Below are 20,318 nucleotides of genomic sequence, written 5' to 3' on the forward strand. Positions count from 1 at the left end.
GTTGCAAAACTATTCCCAAAACTTTCCCCATTTACGTGTTCAGTTTTATTCTATAACCTACAGAATAGTATGAAAAAGAAATGCAGGGTGAATATCAGAATCTGAGAATCGTTCATTTTAATAACACATTAACATATAAACAACAGTCCTAAAACCAGCATGATGCGCGGTGCTTCTAAAACAGCACATCATTCAGCAGTCTGAGCAAAACCACTGCTTCTTCACACTGGTCGGAGACCTTGGGGTAGACCGAGTGTCCGCTGAGGCGGTTATGCGCTCCAGCTGGCCTTGGAAAGGCCCAAGGTCCCCAAGATGAGCCGGAAGACACTGGCGGGGTGAAAGGAAACCGGGATGCGCCACTTAACTTGCCGCTAAGAACACCAAGAGCAACAGGCAGCGATGGACAAACAAGTTTGACGTTGTGCGCAGACTCCAAAGTCTGTTTACGTAGGTGGAGATCTGCTGGATCTCTTTGTGCAGTGTGGTAGGTGTCCCTTTGGCGTCCCTTTTCGCAGTTTAGTCCCGCTTTTTCTCTTGCTTTTCTTTTAGATCCTTCACTCACTCACACACACAAACAGAGATAGATATTTAAGGTCTAGTGTTGGCAGAGCCACCACTGTAACTCGTGGACAGTAGAGTGGGACACGAAGAAGCCACCGACCACACAGAGATCAGCGAATCGGAGACGTCAATTCAGACCAGTAAAACTGCGAGTGCTGCACCATCAGCCCACGGAAAAGGAAGCTCAGTTCCAGAACACACTCGCACCATAATAACAAGCTTTTGTTTTGGTTAAATATTCCCTTTTCTATGTATGTATATATTCCATTTTTTCCTCCCACTTTTCCATTCGACTGTGAGCCACATCCCCGTCATTCCTGCAGCTCTCCCCACCAAAAATGTAAATACGGGAGAGGGTTTACACTCAATCACACTGCCACTACACGATCGAACCCATATCACGTCTGTGGATGCCCACCGTTGCCATGGTGGTGGAACGAACGGGGGCAACAGAAGAAACAGCCGGCCCTCTCCTGCACCGGTGCCTAACCACACACCTCGTGTGCTAACAGCGGCGTCAACACTCCGGCCTGCGGAAAAACAAGGCGTGAAACGGGAATGATAGATGGCCCTGGGAGCGGATCGCGTTGCACGAGAGGCAATTATCCGGCGCTCTCCAGCATCCTGACTCAGCCTCGCTTCAGCCAGGCCATTTGGACCCCAAGCGTGGTTCTCGGCGGCGTAAACTTCTGACTCTCATGCGCTCCGGTGGCGCTCTGTTTACACGTGCGGAAACGGCTGCGTGTCACACCGACTGGTTTCTCTCACTCACATGCGAGACGTGCGAGGTTCTCAGGCAACCTTAAACAACACTACGGCAATGTTAGGGTTGTGACCTCTGACCTCAGTGGGGGTGCCAAAGTCAGCCGATGGGCTGCAGGTGCTCGTGTCGGGCAGAGCGGTGCCCACGCTGCTGGGGACCGGCGAGGTGAGGGTGGCGGCCGCGGACGGGGGGTCGGGGAACGAGGAGGTCTGGCGCAGGAACCCCCTCTTCTGCAGGCGGGACCATGTCAAGTCCCAGCTGAGAAACAGTTCGTACAACAACTGCACCTGAGAGAGCGAGAGAGAGAGAGAGAGATGGGGGGGAAAAAAGAGAAATAAGAAGGTGATGACAACAGTCCTATTGTGTGAAAGTGAAGTGATTGTCATTTTGAAACACTGCAGCACAGCACACGGTGACACAGTGAAATGTGTCCTCTGCTTTTAACCATCAACCTTGGTGAGCAGTTGGCAGCCATGAAAGGCGTGGAGGTGGTGTTAAGGCCTTAGAGCTGATTAACCACGATTGGTTCTGGCAGGTTTATTGACGTGTAACACCACAGCTTGTTAAGACACGCCCGCACCCTTTTCTGAGGTGTCATTGGCCTCACTGATGACTCCGCCTCACTGGAGAGTGGAAGTAACGAGATGGTCTGCATTGTTCATTCGAAGGAAAGAGAGTTCTAAATCCAAGGTAGCGAGAGTCGACGGGGTCGAAGAGAGACCAGGAGAGACCGAGTGACGGAGGGCGGAATGGAGACTCTGATGCGTTTAATATTTATTTATTTGCGCGGTGTGTTTCGGCAAGGCAGTCTTGCAGAGTGAGCTCACTGCTGGAGCTCAAAAGTACCCTCTCGGCCCAAGCTCCCCATCTCCCCTGGGACTTCCCTTCAGCACTGCAGAGGGTCCGGAGTGTACACACACACACACACACACACACACACGGTTACTCCATAAATAAGCATAAATCAAAGGAGGAAAGTCCAGCAGTGCGCCATTTCAAACACAACCAGGAAGGAGCGCTACGCTCCGCTAACATGCACCAGCTACAGGCCAACAGCTGCATGCCATACCAGACCTGCTGTGGAGAGAATGGGGGCGGGGCTTGGGGAGGTGGGAGGAGCACAGTGCCAATGACGAATACCAATAACACAACAAGCGGCCTGGGGACTCGTCTGAACTGTGGATCCAGGAGCACTTATGCTCTCTAAGGTCAGAGGATGGAGAATCATTCAATGTGCTTAATTTACCAAAACACAAAGTGCTTAGCTACCTGAGAAAAGTCCTTTCAAAGCCTCTCCATTTCTAGTCAGACTTGATTTCTAATTCATCTGAATCTCTTCTCCAGGTCATTATTTTACCCCTTCCTTCAACCCTTTTCCCATGTTTTTTTTTTTTGCTCTTTTGAGCTGTGTGAAATTATATACTTTTTAAATTCGCTTCTCTTTACCCACACTGCATGACCTTCTTGTCAGAGAGATGGGAAATCAAGAAATTTGTGTGGTGTGCGGGGACTACTCAGCAGAGGAAAGTGACATTTATTTCGGAGAATGAAAAACAAACCTAAACCTCACAAACTAAACTGACGTGTTTCCTTTAAAAACATTGGCCTATTGCATTTCCCAAAGAGCCAGACTCACACTGATAGGTGGCCACAGCTGGACAAACTGCCCTGACTTGAAATTACTATACATTTCTTTTTAACCTCTCGTTCGGTTTTTAACAGGGAAAATGTGAGAGCCACATTCCAAGATGTGCCGCACTCAATATGAAGAATACAACGTGTGCTGCGACTTCTGAATTCTTTACTAACGCACCAGGAGCTGCTGGTGTGTTGCTAGGCTACCATGGCCCACTGATAATGAACTGCTTGTATGGCCAAAGTCACTGTAAAGCATGTGATTTTTTTAATCTAAGCAGTGAAATCTGGAATACAGATGGAGTTCCTTCAGATGTCAGATGTATGGATTCGAGCAAGCCAGGGTGTGCCCTGATGTTCAGCAGTAGCTTGTAGAAGGCACCATGTGTTCAGTTCATCTCGGGCTGGTGCTCCAGAACTGGCTTTGCTGCATTCTGCTTATAGGAAATCTAAGCAACAGGGTCAGAGACCAGTTACAGGATGTTAGGAAGTCAGGGTGTCCAGTGTTAGATCCACCATTACCAAGGTGATCTTGATAAGCATGGAGCTCCGGCTGTGACCCCTCAACTTTTCTTCAACTTACACACAGACACACACAAACACGAATACAAATAGAACTGAATATTCTTCAGTGTTCAGTCATAACTCAGAGTGTTTAACCACCAAAATGCAAGATCACACACACACACACACACACAGCTGGTCTAAAAGTCCTTGCACTTCAAAAGCCTGCCACCATGGGTGTTCCAGCAGCTTCATGTCAGGAACATGCGACAGAACATGGTGGTCTCCCCACGGTGTGTGCAGCGAACTTATTCCCTCCTTCCTTCTTTTTCCTGAGCTGGGCCTGAAACGTCTACATGTTCACAATACAGTGCACTATGGGATCAGCCATGTTTAGATGCTGTCCAAAAAAAAACATTAAAATGTATTTCACTAAATGCTGAGGTGAGCAGAACCGAGTGAAAAGAAGCTGAGCCCATCATGCATTGCCATCAAAAAGAGCCATCAGAAGGCATCACTATATGCCTAAAACAGCTATGACGTGTCTCAGTGCCAACAACAGGTTGGGTGAAAACTGAGCTAAATTGAGAACATATTCATTTATTTATACCCAATCTGATCTGGCCTTGCATCCACAGGAATACAGGGAGCCCAGAACGGTTATTTTGTAAAAACGGCTTCCAGAGTGATTTTCTCTTTTCTGAGTGTACGTGTGGACGGCAAACCGGTGAAAACGCTGACATATTTGCATGACATTCGACCTGACCTATAACCCCGAATGTGTCGTACATACAACAATGGCGGATAACATGTTCGTGGTTGTGCTGCAGCAACTACAGGAAATCCTCTCTACGGTGCACATTTCCAATGAAAAGAGGAGGCTGGGGAACAACAACGTATTTAACAAGGAGAGCGGACAGATCCAGCGCCATTTACAGGTGTGGAGCGGGGTTACCAACCAGCGGAAGGTAAGGTGACCTTGTGTGCATGGACGAGGCCTTAGTCTAGTATATAGTGAATCCAGCATGGCAAATGAGTGGACATACGCACAACACACACACACACTCACACACAGAGACAGGCACAGACAGGCATATATATGTGAATCTGTGTGAAGTCTGTAGCTTCAGAGTTCGGATTTTTACAATTGTGTGAGCCTGAGAGATAAGAAACATGGACGTTTTTTTCAGCGGGAACTCTGCTCTGATCTGTTCTATTCTATTCTATTACGAGCAACAGCCCTCAGCAGAAGGTTCTGTAACTACTTCTACTGACTTCATTTATTTCAGGGTAGCTCATGTTTAACTTTTAATTTGTTCAGTCCGCACCATCCAGTGCTGTGGGATGTGTGGTGTGCTGCCTCTGGAGAGCAGGACCACCAGAAAGGATAATAAAATTTAGACCTTGGGCCCGTGGTTCTGACTGATGTACACAGATCTGTCAATTCATTTCAACCTCACAGTAACAGAACAACGGCCCACAAAACACCAAATGATGAGCCTCCTACCCGTTTCAAAACCCGTTCCCTTGTTTTCCCTGCTCATTACACGAAATGAATCGAATTTAAATAGAACCAAAAAGCTGTTTATTTCCATGCTATTATGGATAAACAAGTCAACACACAGCATTTGGTGATGGGCTAGAGTGAGCTGCCAAAACATTATTCAACATTTCCACTGCATGTCATCTGCACTTGGTTTCAGCTCTCCACAGCTGCTCTGGAGTCACTGTCCCAGGTCCTCGTGCTATCTCCGACCACTGAAAACTAAGGGAGATTCACTGGGAAGCTTCCATTGTTCCAGTATTATTCTAAATAACAATGCGCTGTGCACATTAGTTTCTTTATATTCTCGTAGTAACTATTAATAATAGTAATAGTAATTAATAACAGTAATTAGAGAATAATCCATCAGCTGGTCGGTAAGCGTGGCTATTTTTCTACCACCCCGGATGAAGAGCTTGACAAGGCCACGTGCCTGGGCGCACTTAATGAACTCAACTCGATCTGTTGATCATTAATTATGACTGAGAGGGGGAAAACGGTCTTTCCAACTGATCTGAAGACAAAAATGACATTTTTCCATTCGCTAAGGCTGTGAATGATCTCTTGATCCTCACACAGGCAGTGACAGGCGCAGAAACCGCTGAATTTGTAATGGAGGCAGCGAGGGTTGATGCCATTGCCTTAAGTTTGGCCAACGCAGCCAACAGTGTCTGTTTGTAACTGTATGTGAAATTGAAGCACAGCACACGGTGACACAACGAAATGTGTCCACTGCTTTTAACCCATCACCCTTGGTGAGCAGCGGGTGGCCATGACAGGCGCCCGGGGAGCAGTGTGTGGGGACGGCGCTTTGCTCAGTGGCACCTTGGCGTGTGTGTGTGCGTGTGTGTGTGTGTGTGTGTGTGTGTGTGTGTGTGCGTGAGTGCGCTCAGGGGGGGAAGAACGCGTTTACATGTCATGTCACGCCAGCAGGCCACACACCTGCAACCGATTGGCTCACATTAGCTGCACATGCATCGAGAGCTTGAGCTCAAGGGACTCGAGTTTAGAGTTTACAGACACAAAGACATTCAAGCTCACATCAAAGGGCCAAGAGGACAGCTCCGGGCAGAACGCTTTTCCAGTGGGAGCAGGAAGATTTAGGGCGATGCTTTAAAATGGCATCCTGCTGCTTCCCGGTAGCACTTTAGTTTCATTGAGCAGTTTGATATACAACATGTGCGTAATAGATATTTGGTTGCATTAAGTGCAGGGTTTTGTGAACAAAAAGAGTTTAGCTTAACCCGTCAGAAGTGTTCATTTTCCAAAATAAATCAGCGACTTAACCTCAGTACAAGGTAGTGAGTAACCTCGGCACTGTCAAGCAGCGGTGTCTCATTCTGCAGCACCCAGTGTCTGATGGACCTGGACACTAATGCATGCCATACATGTCTTCCACACACGCTAGCTGCTGCAGTGAACTTCTGCATCCTCTACCACATTCGCCTGAAGTCAGATTCAAACCCGCTTTGATTCTTTAGGGCATTGAGCAGCGATATCTGGTTAATTGCCGTTTGTCAAATGCAGCTCTCTCACCTGCGGATTCGAACACTTCAGATGCAGCGGCTCCAGGTCAACATGCAGACAGACAATGAAGGCGTGGCGGGGCTCAGGGCTGGCAGCGGCTTGCAGTTTGTGGGAGGTGACGGCCAGCGTAGAGGTACAGCCCATGGGCTCCAGGAGGCTAAGGGAGCGCTGCTGCCCCAACAGGGTGTATACACTGAACTGGCTAAGACTCACTGTCCATGGGAATGCATCACCTGTGAGAAACCCACACAGCCATAAATCATCATGTAAATTCAGAAAATCCAGCAGGAGGCAGCACACCAACCTGTTGCCAAACCTGTGGCACGACACATACGAAAAGGGTGAATGAACCTTCCAAAAATGTAGGAGGCCATAAAGTGAGAACAACAGTGAGTCAGTGTCTGGCAACAATGAACAAAAATCACACTAGCTGGACACATAATCTCCCCTGTCGGGATGGTGATTTGTTCACCCCCGTTAATGAGCGCACTTTTTTTATTATACGCTGTTTAAGCGGCAGAAATAAAGACCACCTACTGATGCAGACATGCCACCTGTTTTGCGCCAAACCGAGACTCTTTAATGTTCAGTCAAATGATACTTTTGTTCTTTAGGCCATGTGAATACAGATGGAGTAAAAAACTACTAAAATTATTCATTGTTGACACTTTGAATGCCACCTTAAATGGCCTAAAACATTTAAATTCAAGCAATGTTTGTTGTCAATAAAACAATATACACATTATACAGCTTTTTAAATGTAAAAAAACGTTAAAAATAAATAAATAAATAAACAATGAAATTGAATACCTATAAAAACACTAAACAAGGGACGTCACAAAGTGGCTGTTTCCAATGGGGCATACAAATTACTGTTCCAGCTTGAAGTATATTCAGAATATACAGACGAGACCAGACAACCATGTGCAAAGTGTCAAACGTGCAAAAGGGGCAGATTTGCTATGAGGTAGAGAGTTGAAAAGGAAGAAAAACTTAGAAGACCAGCAACCTCACACTAAAGACCTTATGCGGCAGAACTCATATCGGTGGCGAGGGTCTCCTAGCCAGGTCAGATGCCAAGGCTGAGCAGGGTTCTGGCGGGCACACCGTGGGCAAACGAGGCCCGCTGCCCCGCTCTGAGTGCTCGGCTTTATCCGCCGCATTTAACATGAGGGATGAGGCGCTTTTCAAAGAGCAGGAATGGATTACCAAAAACATGGGCTGTTAATTTTTACTGCGACACTGACAGCTCACTGATGTAACTGTTTTTACTCTTTTGCCTCTTTTTTTTCAGTCCTGCACGTTCCAATGCTTAGGTCATTACAGCCTGGGAAAGGAGAAGGTGGCTCTCACTGGTCGGTTTCGTCTTTAAAGGAAAAATATGATTACAGCACCGTTCAACCTTTTTCCATTTCATTTAGTTCTAGCCAAAAAAAAAAAAAAAAAAGATCAAAATGTTTATATATGGATACAGTGCTCCCAGGAAGATGTTCACCTCCATGGTCATGCACTGATGAGACACAGGGGCTAAATACAGCACAAATATGACGGGATTTAAATGTGAAGACGCACCTTCTTCCAGGATGGGTCTGCACACCACAAACGGAAGCTCCTGCAGGGGCTCCATGTACTTGTGTCCCGCACTCATGACACTTATCTGGGGCAAGCAGACCACCAGTGTCCCGGGCATGGTGGCCTGATTGTGGTACCAGCTGCGCACGGTGCCAGGGATGTCCCCACTCACTATGGTGCTGGGTGACGGGAGGCTGTCGTTGGGCACAAACACGCAGCAGGACTTCAGTTCCAGCTGAGAAAGAGAGAAACACACAGCTAGTGAGTCTAAAAATCAAGACCAAATCCATAAAAGCATAACATAGAATATGTTGTATTACAAGGATTACGGTTAATGATTAGAATTTGTTTTCAAATTTATTCCAACCATTACATTACAATTACTCACAACAACACTGATGAGCACATTGGTGATCATTTAAGACTGGAGGTCCATTATTTTGACTGCAGGATATTTTAAGTCAAAGTGAAGTGATTCTCATTTTGAATTTTTTCATTTTTTTTTTTTTAACTTAAAACCGAAGGAAATTGCTTCTCTGCTTTTAACCATCACCCTTGGTGAGCAGTGGGCAGCCATGACAGGTGCCCGGGGGGCAGTGTGTGGGGACTGTGCTTTGCCCAGTGGCACCTCAGTGGCAGCAACCTTCTGATTATGGGTCCGGTTCCTTAACCACTACGTCTCCACTGCACTTTATGCACCAGATGCACTCTATCAGATGTGGCAAATAAAGAGAATTTTCATAAAATGTCAGATTCAGTTCAGTTAACAAATCAAAACTTTTGAGTGATAACAACTGGTTTGAAAGAGATATAAGAATCGGACCATACTGTACAGACTCAAGGGGCAGGTGAGATGTTCTTAAAAGTCCCATAACATGCTTTTATATCGATCTTATTGGTCCCCTAATACTGTATCTGAAGTCTCATTACGGACTTCAGCCTTGGTGCAGAATTACAGCCACTTTGATCCAGTCCCACAATGAGATTTCCCAGGACGTGCCATTTCGGTGTCTGTAGCTTTAAATGCTAATGAGGAGGAGAGAGGCGGGACGAGGAGGAGTGCGGCCTATAGAAGTAAGCGGGCATTTGTTTTCAAGCCATGATGGTCGGTGAATTTACTTTTTTAGGGGAGGGGTGTGAAATTCTCTGGGAGGAAAAAGCATGAGAAATGGGAGGTAACCTTTCCCCTAATGACGACGTAAGGAGACAAATTCCAGATCCAAACGTCTGACCTGCCGCTCTGAGCGACGGTGACTCTTTACACATATCACCATTTCTAGCCACTGCTTGACAATAGAAAGACTAGGGGAACTGGTATTAATGTTAAATAATCTCACAAAAGGAAATTTTCATAATAGGGGACATTTAATGTTCTTCATGGCCATAACAACTTTCATATAATTTAGACATATATTTAGGTATTTGAATATCCAGACACTTAATTGCCAATTTATTCAATCACAAATAACAGCAATGATAATCTATTGGAACATTTAGTTGTGGTCAAACAGAGATCATGGAATTGACGTCCACTGAAAGTGCCCTGAACAAGGTAAACAGAGAAGCAGGGGAGAAAGGATTTTGCTGGACATTCATCTGATTCATCTGAAACCCTCAGGTGTCCTCATCTGACATATGGACGGGATGAGTTTTTAAATCATCCAGCATGAGGAATTATCAATATGGGCTCCTTCTACTCTGATAAGATAAGATTAGCTGCGTTTTCCGCTCGGATATGCAGATAACCAACCGCTGAGATTTACTCGTGCTTCAGTATCTACAAGCAGTAAATAAAAGCATCCACAGCAGCCTGTAGGAGATTTCCCAAAGCGGTCCAGGAAAACTTCAGAGCTTACAGATGTCAGGAAGCTGTGAGTTTGAGGCTAGCGTTTCATCCGTTTGATCTCCAGACGTGAGTAGGTAAGACACTGAGTGCAGCGACTGGGAAAGGCATCGCTGCACATGCAGACGAGCAGAAATGGAGAAAACGAACGGCGCTAGTATACGAGGTGCTGGTTTCATCATAGCAGGGGGAAAGGATATATTGTTACACGCCTGCCTAATGCCGTTTCCTCTCCTCGCTAAGTCTTCAAAGTGGCGTTTGAAATCCGACCGCGTTCACACACTGACACGTCGTGGGCCTCCATCGCAGAGCGGCACGCAGGACGAAAAGTCCAGGAAGGGAGGCTCCCACGTGAAACACGGCGCATAGCGGTTACGTAGCCGCCCCACCTTCGCTGACACATTAGCGCCGGGCCCGCACACCTCCTCCACGAACATCTGTAACGGTTACCCAACACGTGTAAAAACACCAGGAGGCTTCGGTCGGCCCAGATGCTCGGCATACCAGCCCACCTCTGTCCAGACCGTTCTCAGACACCGGCCGGCTGAATGACGTTTCATTAAAACGCCACCGGCATCACAGGACGAGTAATGGAAGAAGTGGCCCTGCTTTCCAAAGCCTACATGTTCGGATATTAATCTCTCCGCAGTTTGTCAAGTTTTCTTTCCCCTCGCTGGACGTGGTTGAGAACAGCCAGAAAATGACAAATGCGCTCTATTCCCAGACTCGACCCAGTCTATCAGAGGGCCACAGCTGAATTGAGAACAGAGCAATATTTGACTTTCCTGTGCATGAGGAGGCTTAGGTCATCGGTCACAAAAAAAGGAAAAACACACACTGTATGTGTTTCACGGCTGCATATCTTTGAATATTCAAGAAGAAAGGCTCAACAGAAGGATTGAGAGGGGTTGAGAGGACGGGTGAGCCAGTGGGCCCGGAGTAGTCACCACAGGACGAGAAACATGGCATCTCCAGGACTTCCATTGGGTCAGAAGTGGGTGAAGGTAAATTTCTCCACTAACGGCATAAAAACATATCTTGGGACAGGAGATATATTTAGTGAAAGTGAAGTGATTGCAGCACAGCACACGGTGAACACAACGAAATGTGTCCTCTGCTTTTAACCCATCACCCTTGGTGAGCAGTGGGCAGCCATGACAGGCGCCCGGGGAGCAGTGTGTGGGGACGGTGCTTTGTTCAGTGGCACCTCAGTGGCACCTTGGCGGATCGGGATTCGAACCGGCAATCTTCTGATTACGGGGCCGCTTCCTTAACCGCTAGGCCACCACTGGCCCCATTTAGGTCCGGATAGGGCTCATTCCCCCCCATATGGTCAAGACCACATTTTAAACATTACATTTTTCATCTCTTTTTCATGGCTAGACATATTAATGGGCAGAATGAGAGGTAACCGTTCTAGCAGTGCTGCACATTTAGACTTGCCAACCTTGGGAAAGTCTGCAATCACAGTCTATAATTCTCTATGCTTCGTGCATCACTTAACAACCAAGTGTTATTAAATAAAATGTAATACATCATTACCAACACAGATGTGACTGCCAAGTAACATGCATCTCTGCGATTCAGAACCATGTACAGAACACAGTTCTGCACTTGTGTGTCTTCCCATCTCAATCGTGCATGTTCTTTAAAAGTAACATACAAAAAAAAAAAAAAAGAAAAGTAGTTAGATTGCCATTTTAGGCATTATGTAAGAACACATAAAAGCCAAAATGTGAGGCTGTTCTGCAAAATGTATACAATTGACAAGGTCTGCATTTCAACTGTATCTCTGTACCTCTGACAGCTTTACTCAGGCCAGCAGAGAGGTAAAGTAGAGTGACAAATGGAGGAAGAGATCTGAGGTAACAACCACCTGGATGCCCCCCACTGCCAAAACCACTGATGTTTGTCCTCCCTCCACGTTTCTGTTCAGTTGATCCACTTTAACCACATACTGATTCACAATTGTTCTTATTGGGAGTAGTGGAGTCTACACCCATGGCAATGTCCCAGGTCTGAAACGAATCTGATAAGAGAGGCAGATGCGGACGATTGTGCATCGATGCAGTGCAGAACATGATCGATTATATGATAATGACATTTCTTGGTGTATAAATTTGAGTGCCGGTAGTGACTGTGGCAGCCTGATCTGAGTATATAGTGCCGCTCCAGGTAGGAGTTTGGCCTCTTTCACAGAGATGTTTGAAATGAACAACCTAAGAATGGCATACGCATTTTTGCTGCATTTGCTTGTCGGGATATTGGCAGAAATTGACGGCCTGCAGCGTTTACTTGACGCCATCCGAACGGGCAGGTGACCGAACACTAGTGCTGAACGTCCATGTGGCTGCTGAGCAGAAAAGCGGTCAGCATTCAGTCCACGCTTACCTGATGCCACGGATGTCACCAATGTGAACAAGGTCTTAACTCTCATATCACTGACATCTTTAAAACGTAATGCGAAGTAATGTAGAAACATTGATGGGATGCATTGTGATGCATTATCAAGGCATTGATAATCGCAATCGAATCATGACAGCATTGAGGGTTCACACGTCTAGTCCTGTGGGCAGAGCTCAAAGGTGACTGTCCATCTTTTTCAGCACAGATTAGCATGTGGCCGCTCACTCTGTAGCAAATGGAAACATGTGCATGTTCCTGGCACATGCGCTTCTGGGAAATATTGTTCTAAAGGGTGTGTTTTCTCTCACCAGCTTAGTATTAAGTCACACGACTGAATATATTCAAAAGAGGCAGTGGTAGCTTAGCGGCTAAGGAAAAAAATAAACTTTCATGGCTGCCCACTGCTTACTAAGGGCGATTGGTTAAATGACAAATAATGATTTCCCACGTTTAACTATATTAATGCTACAAGATATGCCACACTCTTATCAGAGGTGTAAAGGTCCCAGCTCCAGACATGAAGAAACCAGGCAGAAACTGATTCCTTTATAGGGGGCAGTTTTTGGCCTAGCGGCCAAATCCCAAAATGCCAAGGTGCTACTGAGGTCCCCTTGATCAAGGTACCGTCCCCTACACACTGCTCCCCGGACGCATTTCACGGCAGTCAACCGCTCACTTAGGTGAAGGGTTAAACGCAGAGGGTGATGGGTTAAATGTTTCACAATGACAATCACTTTCACTACATGTGTATTACTAAACTACCAGCAGTTCCATTTATTTATATGTATAAGAAGAATAGGACAAATATGTTTATTCTCAAATCACTATGGACCGTGTATGACCAGACCCCCCCCCCCCCCACACACACACACACACACACACACACACACACACACACGACTACATGAGATGGTCAATGAAATATTGACTTGATGTCCATTACTCAACATTATTTTAATGTTTCTATACTGAGGGAGAGGAGTGGGGCTACAGCCTTCTCCTCTGATTACTTCATGTCCCGTCGAAGTGAAACCAAATCCTTTAACAAACCAGTTACTGTCAGCGGAGAGGACGGGGCGACTCGCAGCTATGGTCGTGCAGGGACTGGACACTGGAGACCTGCGTCAGGTTTTAATTTAAATACAATCCCCTATACAGCCTATAGAAAGAATGACTCACAAAGTTGCACCCTATACAAGCAAAGAAATTAAGATGCTGCAGAAACATTTTGCTTAGCACTTTTTATCACTGTCTAAACCATAGACCAAGAATATATGTTCTATATATCAATAAACTACTGATCACATTTAAATTATTTTATTAGCTGAAAATGGTAATGTTACAATAAAGCAGTGGCACTGCAATTAGTGACGTGGCCTCACATTTTGTAGTGAGTTTGAATCCCAGGTCTGTGTGTATGGCGTTTGCATGTTCTCCCTGTGTCAAATAAAGACTAGCATTTGACATGTAATGACTGACATATGAATAGTAAGGCATTTTTTTTCAAAGTAGTCGGACTTTCTTTTTTTTTTCTTTTTTTTAACTAGAGCCGTATTTCAATAAATCAAAAAAAATATTTCAAATACAACCTTTCTACACCATTTTAACAGTTCAAACTTAAGTAGGGCTTTATGATTGATTAATATGAACTGCAGGTAGGTACAAAATGGAGGTTATATGTAAAAAGTCTAACAACCCTAGTGTTAATATAAAAAAAAAAAATGTAAAAAAAGTCACAGACATTTAAGAAAATACGGCGACACCCACAGCCACCCACACAACTAAATTGCGCCCCTATGACTGAGCAGTCGATCCCTCACGTGAATCAGAATGGAAGCACTTTCTGCAGTAATGAGGGAGGCGGGAAGAAGAAAGGGGGGGGGAATGAGGCCTGGAGTGCGGCCAGGACACCTGAATGAACATACCCCCTTCTTCTTCAAACAAACAGTGCAAGACCCCCTTTTCTTTTTAATATCCACACGGGCCCTGTGCTTAACACGTTCTGTGAAGGATGGCACCTGCAACAGCAAAGCACTCCCCTGGGCTGAGGGCCGATGTGTTTTGATTTGCACACACACACACACACACACACGCACACACACACACATAAAATAACCAAGTGTTCAGGGAGAGACGAGCAGCCGGATTGCAGCCCAAACTGTGCGGGTCAGAAAAGGGCACTGGGCATTTCAATCCAATGCGGGAAATTTAATTTCACAGCAATAAGCATCATCCACTGGAATATCACAACACGATGACGAGAAAGATTCCAAAACACCGAAACCCCATTTCTGCCAAATGAAATCTGCTTGCAGCGGTGAAAGACGGCTGGCGCATGCAGTCGAGGCTTTGAAGCGCTGCGACAGCGCCACAGCTGAGAACTTTTCAGATCTTGGATGGTGCTGCGTTGTGTACAGGTTCACAGCTACCCAACCATTAAGAGTTTACATACCAGTGTCAGTTCGGCCAGATCCAGCACAAAATGAAATTAGCGCGAGCAAAGCTGATGAGGTGAGGGCCAGCGCTGATACTTCAAGAAGAAGCACGTCTGAATTCGATCCAAAGCCCGAAGCTCAACAGCCGTGCCGCGCTATAAAAGGCCGCATTGATGCTCGGAGCGGGGAGGGACAGAGAGAGGCTCGGTCCCTCGGCAGGAGCGCGGATCGACCGGTGATGAGACAGGAAATCACGCGGTGATTGGGGCAGGAAATGAAAAACACCCTCTGAAGATCCCTGGTGAAAACATTCTCAGCTCCAGTCCCCGAGCCACACCGAGGGGGGGGTTCAGAATGACCCTGCACATGCCATTGTTTTCAAAAACCCGATACTCTTCCGAAACGTAAGCTTCCTGTGCGGCGCTCTGGTGTTTCTTTTCCTGTGCAGACGGCCGGGGTTGACGCGGCAAACCAGCAGCAGGCACTGGGAGACTCTCAGTATTCTGGTAAGACCAAACACTCAAACACTCAGTGACCAGGGACACCCCCGTAACCACAAGCAACCCACCCCACACCAACGGGCCCCCAGCTCTGCTTACAGAAGCGGACATGTCCTCATGGTGCTGGCGGCAGAGGTGGCAATCTGGGAAAATAAACGCAGGGGGTGACGCCAGAGCCTCTGTTTATTTCTGCTGGACAGCCCATTTTTATCGACAGCGGGTTAATTGCCTTCCTTTAAAGGTCCCCTTCTTGGAATATTTTTGCTTTTATATCGGTCTTAGTGGTCCTTACTGTATCTGATGTCTCAGCCGTGGAGCAGAATAGCAGCCACCTTGATCCAGTCCCACAGTGAGATTTCCCCAGGACGCGCCATTTCTGTGTCTGTAGCTTTAAATGCTAATGAGGAGGAGTGGGGCGGGACGAGGAGGACAGCGGCCTATAGAAGTTGAGGGGGCATTTGTGGAAATGACGCCATCAACACCGTTCACCAACCACAATGTTTGGCGCAGGCTGGAAGTTGGGTCGGTGTTTTTCCAGAATAAAAATAAAATGAGCCCACTGATTCTTCATAGTCTAGTGTGAAAGAACTAAAAAAAAAAATACATTTGTGCCAATTTTTTCATCCAATCACTGTGCAACTGAGATTCTTTGCACGTTTGGAAGGTGGCAGTAGGTGTACAACGTTGTAGGGGAGGGGGTCTAAATGATAAAGCACTTTTTACACCTATCGCCATTTCTAGCCACTGCAGGACCATAGACAGGCTAGGGGAACTCTTATTAACGTTATTAATAATTTTCTTAATAATGGGACCTTTTAAACGCACTATGCGTGCCCTACAGATGGGGCACATCAGTAACTGCAGTCTTTCTACAGTGACCCAAGGGCTTCTGGGTAAGCTGTGTGAACAGACAGCATCCTCTGCCGTTCTCCAGCACACAGGTCCGGACTGACTGAGGTCATGCTTTAAGGAGGGAGAAGCCACCCACCCCCCTCCCTCTGGGGCAGTCACTCACTAAACAGCTAATGACAGATCTACTGTTACATCTTCTGCTCCTGATTTAGATCAGGCACTACCAGAGATGGCCGTAACGTAATCAGGAGGGAATGTGCTCTCCCTTACTCCACCGACTCTGGGGGATCTGACATTGATTCCTCCATTAAAGGGGGAGAGAAAAAATGTAAAAAAAAAAAAAAAAAAAAAAAAAAAGTCAAGTGAAGCCCTTAAGCATTTTCTGTCCTTAATGTTTTCTCAAGAGCTGCTCCGAGACATTAAATGGCAGGAAACGCAGCGTCTTTACATGGTGTCTGAAAAAGGCTACAGCCGCAGATGAGACGTGCTGATAGGACCTTAATACAGTTGGGGTTAGAAGACAATTCTGACACTGAGCGTGAAGGTCACAGTGATGAGGCTGTGATGGCAGCCCAGATATGGAGGTGGTCAGGGAGACACTGGGCGATGAAGAGGAGGAGGAGGAGGAGAGGACCGGGAGATGAAGTAATGGGCCTGTAGTAGGGCGCTCCAGTCTGGGGGTCACATCCTGTTCATGGAAACCATCTGGCCTACTCCCTTCGAGCCACACCAAACACAAATGATTCTCTCTCCCTCTATCCTACAAAAAAAGAGAGAGAGAGAGCGAGAAAAAAAAAAATTCCAATTCATTAATGCATGGCAGCTGCTGGGACCAGCGTTACTTCATTTTTCCATGGCAACCACCTCTCTGTTGCAGGGGATCCCGTTTCAGTTTTGGTAGCAACGTGCTCCTCTGCCAATGCTGAACACATTCATGTGTTAAATAGAAGGAATTATTGCAAAATTCCTGAAATAGAATCGTCCCCTCCCTCCCGGCGCTGATTAGGCGGCGGCCCGCTGACCGCAGGGGTCGTTCTTGGTGTTTGTCAGAGGTGAGAACACTGAGCAGGGCTGCCCTGAACGCCACGGGGCAGCTGCCCACCGAGGGCCGTGCCAGGCCACCGGGACCAAAAAAAAAAAAAAAAAAAAAAAAAAAACCTCATGACAGCATTGAGGATTAAAGCGAAGTGACAGCTAGAATAACACCACCTACGAACGACCGTGGGGAAATGACGGCGCCCGTGACTTTTGTGGTCGATTCCCCAGACCCCTCCCCCGCAGCGTGCGGCAAAAACGAACACACCGAGGCAGATTGGTGCGTTTGGATGGTCGGCTCAGCGTTAGCTCACTGGAGCTGTTTGTGCTGGTGTGGGAAACACATTAAATCACTTGCTGGCTCCCCCCCCCCTCTCTCTTTTTCTTTTTTTTTTCCGCGAGAGGCCGCTGAACTGATGAACTACTGTTCTGCGACGGGCCAGGCCTCCCATCTCCCCAGCAGAGCACCGGCCGGCCGGGTGTAAATGGATCTGTTTCTCTTGCCGCTGCTCATATGGTTTTGGCATTAGCCCGCCATATGTCTCTATCACGAAGCGCCCTCTCCGCTCCGGCCGTTCATTCGCAGCATGAGGGGAGATTAATGTGGAATTCCGAAACAATGATTCTCGACGCTCTGAGAGGGTAAGGAGGGAGAGGTCCAGTTAAGCTCAGGAAGTGCTGGAATGTTCCTCAGGTTTGTAAAAGACAGGCATGCTTAACGAGACCTGACAGGAGGAAAAGAAACTGCACAGTGTGAAAAGCAGCCTGTCCAGTGTCTTCTTTGAATGAACCGTTTCCACTGAGACTTAACATGCTCATCTGTCTCCTTCTTCTCAGTAGGATGTCAAAAAAACATATACAATGCTCAAAAACAAAAAATAAAGGGATTACAACTATATCTGAATGAATGAAATATTCTTTTTAAATACTTTGTGTTTTACATAGTTGAACGTGCTGACAACAAAATCACAAAAATTATCGATGGAAATCAAATCTAGCAACCCATGGAGGTCTAGATTTGGAGTCACATGAAAATGGCCAGTGATGTATTGCGGAGGTAAATGGTGGGGACACTACAAGCTGATCCAACTTTGATGTAATGTCCTTAAAACAAGTCAAAATGAGGCTCAGTAGTGGGTGTGGCCTCCACGTGCCTGTATTACCTCCCCACAATGCCTGGGCATGCTCCTGATGAGGTGGCGGATGGTCTCCTGAGGGATCTCCTCCCAGACCTGGACTAAAGCATCCGCCAACTCCTGGACAGTCTGTGGTGCAACGTGGCGTTGGTGGATGGAGCGAGACATGATGTTACAGATGTGCTCAATTAGATTCAGGTCTGGGGAACGGGCAAGCCAGTCCATAGCATCAATGCCTTAGTCTTGCAGGAACTGCTGGCACACTCCAGACACATGGGTTCTAGCATTGTCTTGCATTAGGGGGAACACCCAGGTCCAACCACTCCAGTATGAGGACTCACAAGGGGTCTGAGGATCTCATCTCAGTACCTAATGGCAGACAGGCTATCTCTGGTGAGCACATGGAGGGCTGTGCAGCCCCCCAAAAAATGGCACCCCACGCCATTACTGACCCACTGCCAAACTGGTCATACTGGAGGATGTTGCAGGCAGCAGAACGTTCTCCACGGCGTCTCCAGACTCTGTCATGTCTATCACATGTGCTCAGTGAGAACCTGCTCTCATCTGTGAAGAGCACATCAAAGAGCAAAGCATCAGCCTGAAAGCATAGGAACTGAGAAGTGGTCTGTGGTCACCACCCGCAGAACCACAACTTTATTGGGGATAATAAATAACAATAAAGTGAAGTGATTGTCACTTGTGATAAACAGCAGCACAGCACACAGTGAAATGTGTCCTCTGCATTTAACCAATCACCCTGAGTGAGCAGTGGGCAGCCATGACAGGCGCCCGGGGACCAGTGTGTGAGGATGGTGCTTTTGCTCAGTGGAACCTCAGTGGATCGGGATTGGAACCGGCAACCTTCTGATTATGGGGCCCCTTCTTTAACCGCAAGGCCCCATGTCTTTTCACCTGTTGTCTATTCCATTTGCACAACAGCATGTGAATGATTGTCAATTGATTGTATATGGAGTTACAAGTGTCCCCTGTTGTTAAAAAGTCCTTTATTTTTTTCAGCTCCACATCGCACGTCAATAATATTATATCAATTGCATTTGTAATATGGTGTTGGCTTACTTTCAAGTTCTGGTTAAAAAATGAGCTAATTTCTTTGCACTAAACTCCAATTTCACTTTGTATTTTGCTGTCTGTTGTATTTAGGTTATTGGGTTAGTATGTATATGAAACATTATTTCAGTATGCTGTGTATTAGTATATGGTTGTATTTAAATTGAATCTGAAATATATTCTGTCACATGAACAAGTGACAAAAACATGGGCACAATAATAAGCTTCTCTGCTTGTTTATGCAGGATTTTCCTTCCTTCCTTTTTTTTTTTTTTTTTAAACACATCAGCTAAGCATCTTATGGCGTATGGCGTCAACTCCTACAACCGTTTACGGGGTCCACTTTGCACCCCACTTAGTCCGCTACCTAAGGCCTGTATGGAATCAACAGCAGCGAAATAATACATTCTTCTCCCCATCCTACAGACGGGGGGACGGAAAAATTCCCACGTGCCAAATTGGGCCCATGTGCTGCGCGAGCCATTAGCTATTCTGTTTACACCGCACTAAAATAAATGAAGCAGCTTTGTTTGGGGATCTCCATTTCTCCGGTACCAGCTGCCGGCTTTGGGCCGATTCCACACAAGTGTCATCGGGCTCCGGTCCTCCTTAATCCGGCTACATGGTGCGGTTGTGAAACCACGCATCAGAGAAAAAAAAATGAAATAAAACACAAAGGAAAGAGGGAACCGACGAGCAGCCCTCTTCCAACGTTTCATCCTGGTACAACTTGGAGAATGCCGGCTTTGTTGTCAGCGCTCTTTTTATTCCCCGAGTCTGATGTGGCCCAGGCTGGCGAAGGCTCTCAAGGCAACAATGAAGAGACGCACAATGCAGCCAGTCTTGCCAAGAGTCCCACCAGAATGTCACACATGCAAAACACACGAACACACAACAGTCCAGACAGTCCTTCATCACAATGACAGACACCATGCAGG

The 20,318-nt window shown here is 46.6% G+C and overlaps 1 protein-coding gene across 4 annotated transcripts in view; it reads right to left on the reverse strand.

Annotated features, from left to right (window-relative positions):
• Positions 1-20,318, reverse strand: part of vps13b (vacuolar protein sorting 13 homolog B) — a 256,357-nt gene that overhangs the window by 123,823 nt on the left and 112,216 nt on the right. For all 4 annotated transcript variants that reach the window (XR_003749954.1, XM_028981926.1, XM_028981927.1 and 1 more), the window contains exons 23-25: positions 8,106-8,340; positions 6,543-6,766; positions 1,405-1,611 (exon numbers count right to left, since the gene is read on the reverse strand). Coding sequence is in view for 3 of the 4 variants with exons in the window: in XM_028981926.1 (XP_028837759.1) it covers positions 1,405-1,611; positions 6,543-6,766; positions 8,106-8,340 (666 nt within the window). In the remaining variant the exon portion in view is untranslated. The remainder of the gene's footprint in view (positions 1-1,404; positions 1,612-6,542; positions 6,767-8,105; positions 8,341-20,318) is intronic.

This window comes from Denticeps clupeoides, chromosome 5 (assembly GCF_900700375.1).
Source record: "Denticeps clupeoides chromosome 5, fDenClu1.1, whole genome shotgun sequence".
Classification (NCBI taxonomy): Eukaryota; Metazoa; Chordata; class Actinopteri; order Clupeiformes; family Denticipitidae; genus Denticeps; species Denticeps clupeoides.